General features: G+C 41.2%; 1 protein-coding gene across 6 annotated transcripts in view; it reads left to right on the top strand.

The window, feature by feature from the left end:
• Nucleotides 1-7,791, top strand: part of APBB1IP (amyloid beta precursor protein binding family B member 1 interacting protein) — a 150,062-nt gene extending 142,271 nt beyond the window's left edge. For 4 of the 6 annotated variants that reach the window (XM_064284925.1, XM_064284926.1, XM_023548856.2 and 1 more), the window contains one exon: nt 6,204-7,788. In XM_064284925.1, the coding sequence (XP_064140995.1) occupies nt 6,204-6,719 (516 nt within the window). In that variant the 3' untranslated portion in view covers nt 6,720-7,788. Of the gene's footprint in view, nt 1-221; nt 2,975-6,203 lie in introns of those variants that run through there. The other 2 variants (XM_023548857.2, XM_023548858.2) reach the window with 2 other exon arrangements.
• Nucleotides 7,792-8,144: the final 353 nt, after the last annotated feature.

The raw sequence follows: 8,144 nt of genomic DNA on the forward strand, positions 1-8,144 counted from the left end.
CCCAAACTAGACTAATGGCTATTCCTGAACCACTCCAGAGACATTCACTTGTCTGTGGTTTGCTCTTACTGTTTCTCCACACTAGAATGTCTTCCCATCTCCACCACCCACTTATCTAACAAAAATCCTACATGTCTTTCAAGGCCCACATCAAATATTTCTTTTGTGTCGCTCTCCTTTCTCTTTTTCCCCATGAAGAATTAATAAATCCCTTTCTCTAGACTCTGAAGATCGTTCGTTCCTACTTTGGAGTCCCTGGATCGTGCAAATCGTTAACATGCTTGGCTGTTAACCAAAAGATGGGAGGTTTGAGTCCACCCACAGGTGCCTTGGAAGAAAGTCCTGATAATCTACTTCTGAAAAACCAGCCATTGAAAATGCCGTGGGGCACAGTTCTACTCTGACACACATGGTCACCGGGAGTCTGAATCGACTCGTCAGCAACGGATCTTTGTTATTGTTCTTCTCTGGAGTCTCAATTAAAAAAAAAAAAAAAAACCTTGCCATTGAGTCGATGCCAACTCATAGCAACCCTATAGGATATAGGGTTTTCAAGGAGCAACTGGTGGATTCAAACTGCGGACCCTTTGGTTAGCAGCTAAGCTCTTAACCGCTGTGCCACCAGGGTTCCACTATACTTCATTAATACCTGTAATACATAATGTGTTGTTACTTGGTTCCATCAAGTCTATTTCAACTCATAGCAACCCCATGTGACAGAGCAGAACTGCCCCACAGGGTTTCCTTGGCTGCGGTCCTTACGGGAGTGGGTCACCAGACCTTTGTCCCACGGAGTCACTGGGTGGGTTTGAACCGTCAACCTTTCGATTAACAGCCAAGCGCTTAGCCATTGTGCCACCAGGGCTCTTTAAGATATAATATAATGTATATTATACAATCTATTATATATTAAATATACATGCACACCCCCAATACAAATTAGGGATGATGGACGTTTAATTATACATACGTTGATTTGTAGTTAGTGTAGTTAGTGTCTGTCTCCCTGCTAGACTGTGAGCCCTTTAGGACAAGAATAATATCTTGGTCATTGTTGTGTTCTCAGCATCTAACACAAAATCTAGCAGAGAGGAAGTCAACAGTACACGTTCATTGATTCAAATGGGGGGAAATGCCCATCACAGTGTTTCGTCATTTAAATAGAGTATTTAATAAATCTTCAAGGCTGTCACTATAAATAATGTTGTAAAATATAGCACATAAGATAAAATTGAAGCTTTTTGAAGACAACCAGACTGGAAAAAGGTCTCTAATGCTACCAAGTTTAGTCCAGTTAACACTTTTATTAGTGCAGTGGATTAAAACATACAAAGAATGTTCATCAAATATGTAAGGAGGCCGACTAATATCATAGGTAAGAGAATCAAGATTTTTTAAATGACCCAAATAGTCTGGAATGCTCTTCTCAACCTAATAAGAAAAAGTTTAAATAAATATAAAGTCAAATATTAAGTATTTTCACAATTTCAGAAATAAACTGCACCTAATTTTTTTTTATTCTTATTGAGTATGGTGGAGATTTCATTTATCAGCAGTTAATGTGTGGAAGAGTTGGAAGCTTCAGCTGATCAGAAGCTTTAAAAGCAAACAGTGACACATGAAAAGATGTTCACAGCCATTAGTCATTACACTACCTACTACCCAGTGCCATCCAGTTGATTTCGACTCATAGCGATCCTATAGGACAGAGTAGAACTGCCCCATTGAGTTTCCAAGGAGCGCCTGGTGGATTCAAACTGCCAACCCTTTGGTTAGCAGCTATAGCACTTAACCACTATGCCACCAGGGAAATGTAAGTCAAAACCACAATGAGATACCATGTCACACCCACTAGAATGGCTAGAAGTTTTTAAAAAAAGAGGAAAATAATAGGTGTTGGTGAGGGTGTGGAGAAATTGAAACCCTCATTCATTGTGGAGGGAATATAAAATGGTGCATCTGCTGTGGAAAACACTTTGACGGTTCCTCAGTAAGTTAAACAAATTATCATATGACCCAGTAATGCCATTCCTAGGTAAACCTAAACCTACTGCCATCGAGTCGATTCCGACTCATAGCAACCCTGTAGGACAGAGTAGAACTGTCCCATAGAGTTTCCAAGGAGCACCTGGTGGATTTGAACTGCTGACCTCTTGGGTAGCAGCTGTAGCACTTAACCACAAAGTGCCATGTGTCCAAAATAACTGAAAACAGGTATTCATACAAAAAACTTGCACACAAATGTTCGTAGCCAGCAATACTCACAATGCCCAAAAGGTGGAAACAACCCAGATGTGTCCATCAGCTGATGAATGAACAAACAAAATGTGATATATCCATATAAAACCTGAAACCCGTTGTCATAGAGTCGATTCCAAATCACAGTGACCCTATAGGACAGAGTGGAACTGCCCCACAGGGTTTCCAAGGAGTGCCTGGTGGATTTGAACCGATGACCTTTTGGTTAGCAGCCGTCACACTTAACCACTACGCCACCAGGGTTTCCATAGCCATATAACAGAATATTATTCAGCCGTAAAAATGAATGAAACACTGGTACATGCTACAACATGGATGAACCTTAAAAACATTACCCTAAGTAAAAGAAGCTGGACACAGAAGGCCAAATACTGTATCATTCTCTTTAGAGGAAATATCCAGAATAGGCAAATCCATAGAAACAGAAAGCAGATTAGTGGCTGCCAGGGGTTGGGGGAGGGTGGACAGGGAGTGACTGCTTCATGTACACTGGGCTTCCTTTTGGGGCATTCTGGAGCCAGATAGTGGCAATGGTTGCATGAAATTGTCAATATACTAAGTACCATTACACTTCACACTTTAAAATGATTAAAACTGTGAATTTTATGTTATGTGTATTTTCCCACAATTTTTTAGAATAGCAAACAGTGAGGAGAAAGAAAAAAAAAAAAAGCCAAATGGGTATAACATCTTCCATAGCTTTTTTTTTTAAGTAGGTTAATGATGATCGATTTAAATCTAATAATTGTAACTAGTAATTGTAAACTAGTTACTAATCACACTTACAACATCAAAGTCCCATTTAATATTTCGCATGTGTGATTCAAAACAAGCCTAAATAATTCTGACAATAGCCTACTACCCAGCCATGCAGTTAGTATGGTTAGCTTCCTTCTCTCCTGTATTTTGTCCATTAGCCGGTGGTAGAAACAATCCTGTCTTGGTCTTTATTGAACTTCTTACAATTTTGAAAACTATTGTAGATCTTTGAAAGTTGTGTTTCTCTAATTTTCTTGTCTTCTCCGGTCTGATAACCTCATCATGCAATGTAATTTCAGCTGTTATTATTTTAATGATTTCTATAACGATAATTGAAGAGAAACATTTAAAAACGCTGGAAGCAACAAAAGAACCCCAGAATAGACATCACTGAACTGTGTATGAACATCAATTCCCAAGCTGCCTGTTCTGAAATCAAAAAAAGACAAAAATACATCACCAAATAATTAGCTTTTCATGCTAAGTAAATAAACTAAATGAAATAGAAAATCATATACGGTACTTTGTTGGGAAAAAAAATCTTCTAAATTTAATCTTCAGCAGTAAGAGGTTATTAAGCAAAGAAAGAAAGAAAATGGCAGCCTGATAAAATGTAAATTGAATGATAGTCATCACTAAAACAGAGGAGGATTCAATTTAGCTGCCTAAAATTCTTGGGGAAGTTGGATTATATAAATCTAAATTATTATTATCTATTCAACCAATCCGTGGGAGAAAGACCTGGCAATCTGCTCCCATAAAGAGTACAGCCGAGAAAACCCTAAGGGCCAGTTCCACTACTATGTCTCATGGGTCGCTGTGAATTGAAAAACTGACTTAACGACACCTAACAACAACTTCCCCCTCACTGCTTAGTTCCCAAAGATATGCCACCAGGGTCCTAATAAGCAAATGCAAAAGATAAACATTCTCCTTGGTATGAGTTGGGCTGGTTTTGAAGCTCAGTTAGTTTTACAGTCATCAGGTGTAGGATGATTTCAAATGATCTTTAACATTACTCCACGTAGGTGCTAATCTCATGTCTTCTGTAAACGATGTTGTTGGTAGTTGCCATGGGATCAGCTCCGACTCACGGGGACCCCATGTGTGCAGAGTAGAGCTGCTCCATTAGGGTTTTCAAGGCTACGGCCTTTCAGAAGCAGATCGCCAAGCCCTTCTTCTGAGGTGCTTCCAGGTGGGTTCTAACCGCCAGCATTGCAGCTAGTAGTCAAGCACTTAACCATTTGTGCCCCCCAGGGGTATGCCTCTGTTAACCTTTAGCCAAGTTTCATGTCCTGGTTCCTTCCAACAGCACATACATTAAGACATTACTTTCCAGAACTAACTCAAATATTTATCTCGCTTGTTCTCACCCTAACCTTGAGACATAGATAGTAACAGGTATCGTGATGCTCATTTTATACTTGATTAACCAGCCAGGACTTTCACACAGTTAAGGAAAATCCAAGACCATGTCTCCTGATTCCTGGTCTACCCCACTGCCTTTCCCGAAGCTGTTGTGCCAGAAGGAGTAAAGGTTATAATTGGCTCCTCCTTAGAGGTCCAGGAGCCCTGGTGGTGCAGTGGTTAAGAGCTCGGTCGCTAACCAAAAGGTCAGCAGTTCGAATCCACCAGCCACTCCTTGGAAATCCTATGGGGCAGTTCTCCTCCATCCTGTAGGGCTGCTATTAGTCAGAATCGACTTGAAGGCAACTGGTTTTGGTCTAGAGGCCCAAGTCCTGGACCTTTCTTCTCAGAATGCTAACTCAAGGAGAGACTTTGTATTTCCCAGCAAGGGTTGAGAACACAACTATTTTGCCAGGGAAGATACCCTTTGTGCTCAGGTTTGCCCAAAGGTTGCCTGTAGCCCAGAAAGAATTCTTTCAGTTCACTTCTTTCCTTCCATCTTCTTTGTCCCAATGAAGTAGGACACTTAAACCAGGAGGTTTTGCAAACAAGATTTAGGAGGTCCCTTAACCACTTCTGGTCCCTGGATGGTGCAAACAGTTAAAGGTTGGAGATTTGAGTCACCCAGAGGTTCAGTCTGTTTCCAAAAAATCAACCATTGAAAACCCTGTGGAGCACAGTTCTACTCTGACAAACATGGAGTCACTGTGAGTTAAAGTCAACTTGATGGCAACTGTTTTAGTTTGGTTTTGGTTTAACCACGTCTGCCATTGAGGATGTAGCACAAGAACAAAATAATTTTACAGATACCTACATCTGACAACTGATCTTCACAGCCAGCTCAACCCATACCAAGAAGAACTTCTATCTTTTGCATATGCTTAAGACCCTGGTGGCATATCTTTGGAACTAAGGAGTGAGTGAGAAGTCCAGGAAAGCCATTTTGCTTCCATTTTGAGTTGCCTTAGTCTGAACCATAACCAAAAAAACCAAACCCACTGCTGTTGAGTCCATTCCAACTCATGGCAACCCCATGTGTTACAGAGTAGAACTTCTTCATAAGGTTTTTCTTGGCAGGAGTCTTTACTGAAGCAGATCACCGGGCCTTTCTTCCAAGGTGCCACTGGGTGGGTTCTACCTGCCAACTTTTAGATTAGTAGAGGAGTGCAAACCATTTGCTGCCACCCAAGGACCATAGGCTGAACCGTAGCTGGTAGGAAAAGACTGAGGTCACCGCAGCTAGCTGAGATCTATGTGCTAATGCCCTTTTAGAGACAAATGGTGGGTTCCAAGAAGATGCATGTCCAATCTAAATATAAATACCTCATAGAGTAAGGCAGAGTCTTTGATTTATGGAAGACATGGGATTAGCGCCCACGCATAGTAATATATAAAGACTATTTGGAGTCATCCTCCTTATCCCAAAGATGAGCTCATTAACACCTATATAGTCTCAGAGACTATGACTGAGGGTCCTGCACGGGCTGACATCACCTAAATCACCCAGATCACGATTCCACTCACAGCCACCCTGTAGGACAGAGTAGAGCTGCCCCCTAGGGTTTTCTAGGCTTTACAGAAGCAGACTGCCACATCTTTCTCCTTCAGAGCGGCTGGTGGGTTGGTGGGTTCCAACCGACCCTTCAGCTAGCAGCCAAGTGCTCAACCACTGGGCCACCAGGGCTCCTGTTTTCACATGTCAGTGGGTGCCATCAGACGGTGGCTGTTTTATCTTCTCTGTGGAAGTAGGAATAACGCTGTTGTTGCTTTGTTTTAAGAAGAACGTGCCAGCCCTTAGCAACCAGGACCCGAAAGCGTCCAGAGCCAGTCACCTTCCCAAGTCCAGCCAGCCGCCGCCCCCACCCGTGCGACGACTGTCAGACACCAGCTGCAGCCCGGTGTTGCCCTCCAAGCCCAAGAGCACCACCGGCGCCTTCCCAGCCCCGCCCGACGATTTTCTGCCGCCGCCCCCGCCGCCGCCGCCGCCCCTGGAGGAGGACGAGCTCCCGCCCCCGCCACCGCCCCCGGATTTTCAGGAAGCACCCCCAGACTTCGTGCCTCCCCCACCACCTGCGACTGCGGCGGACATGGGGCCTTTACCGCCTCCTCCCCCGCCGCCACCCGCCCTGGCCCCAGAATCCAGGCAGCCGCCCCCCACTGTCGCCAGAAAGCTTCCCGTTCCCCCAAAGAGGCAAGAGAACCCGGGTGCACCCATCAGGGGACAAAGTGGGGAGCAAGATTTTATGTCAGATCTCATGAAAGCTTTGCAAAAGAAGAGAGGCAACGTGTCCTAAGGGCAGTATCTAAATATTTGTGTGTGCTAGATATTTCTAACAGGTTCGTTTTTGCTACTTTATTTTTGTGACACCTTCTTCATTTCAGATAAACTGTTGACGTATTCAGACTAGAAATGGTGTAAAAATTTTCAGTATCGCCAAAGTACATTCATAATTCTTAAGCTAACAGAATTATAATATCTGTCTAAATGTACATATCTTTTCTATATTTTCACTTAAATGCAATTTCTCTTCCCTTCCAAGTAAAATGATGTTTTGTGTTCACTTATTTTATCATGTTCTGAAGCATCAAGTTAATAAAAAGTTAAATGTTTTCTTCCTGAAAATGGTATTTCTAGAAACATTGTATAAATTTAGTGAGCTATCAACACTAAAATTTTATAATGTACTTTTTTTTCAATCGCTTTCAAAATCACTATGCCTTCTAAAGTCTTCTTGACCTTAGATATATTTCCCACCTCCACCTCAATGACCTTCAGAATTTTCAGAAGAGGAAAAAGAAGAAAACGAGAGCGGACAAGTATATTGAGTTTCTTTGAGACTCAGCCCTTGATTGATTGGGGTCCTGTATATATACTGTTTTTGTGATATATGGTTGAATACTGTGATAATTGGAAAAATACTTAATTTAGATATTTGGATTCTCTATTACGAGTTTCTTTTTTTTTTACTAGAATGGAACCCTGGTGGCATAATGGTTAAGTGCTACGGCTGTCAACCAAGAGGTCAGCAGTTCAGATTCGCCAGGCGGTCCTTGGAAATTCTACAGGGCAGTTCTACTCTGTCCTATAGGGTCACTATGAATTGGAATCCACTCAATGGCAGTGGGTTTTAGTGGGATTACTAGAATGCTACAAAAATCTTCTAAATAAAAATTTAGGGACGGGAAAAGGTAATCATATATATTCTTCAATTTGGAATGTTTTTACCTCAGAGATAAATTTAATGACCAATTTTAATAACCAATTTATTCTGGGTATCCTTATCTTTTTCTAATTGGCTTCTGATAGGCCTTTATATCTTTATTTTAGTTTTATTTCCATGATTCTGTTTTATATTTTATTTATTGTGAAATGCTTCAAAATCTTCTTTAGGTAGAAAGTAAATAAATAATGCATTATTTTTATAATTAAAGAAGATGATTAATCTTATGTTTTGATAGTTGGAACATATAAGCTCTAAACTGACAAACAAGTTTCAGTTATATTTAAAACAAGAATACACATTCAGTTTTCAAACCCAAGTATTTAGTACTTAAAACCGGTAAAGTGCTCTTAAATTTTTCTTAAGAACATGCTGGAAATAGGGTTGAAGGTAAGTTTGACGTTAAATCTTTCCTCATGTACAGTAACTCTTTCCTGTGTGTCTTTGTTTTATGATGTTCCATTGACTTCAGAACCAATGAAAGCACAGCTTTTCTGA

Source organism: Loxodonta africana, chromosome 4 (genome assembly GCF_030014295.1).
Source record: "Loxodonta africana isolate mLoxAfr1 chromosome 4, mLoxAfr1.hap2, whole genome shotgun sequence".
NCBI classification, from domain to species: domain Eukaryota; kingdom Metazoa; phylum Chordata; class Mammalia; order Proboscidea; family Elephantidae; genus Loxodonta; species Loxodonta africana.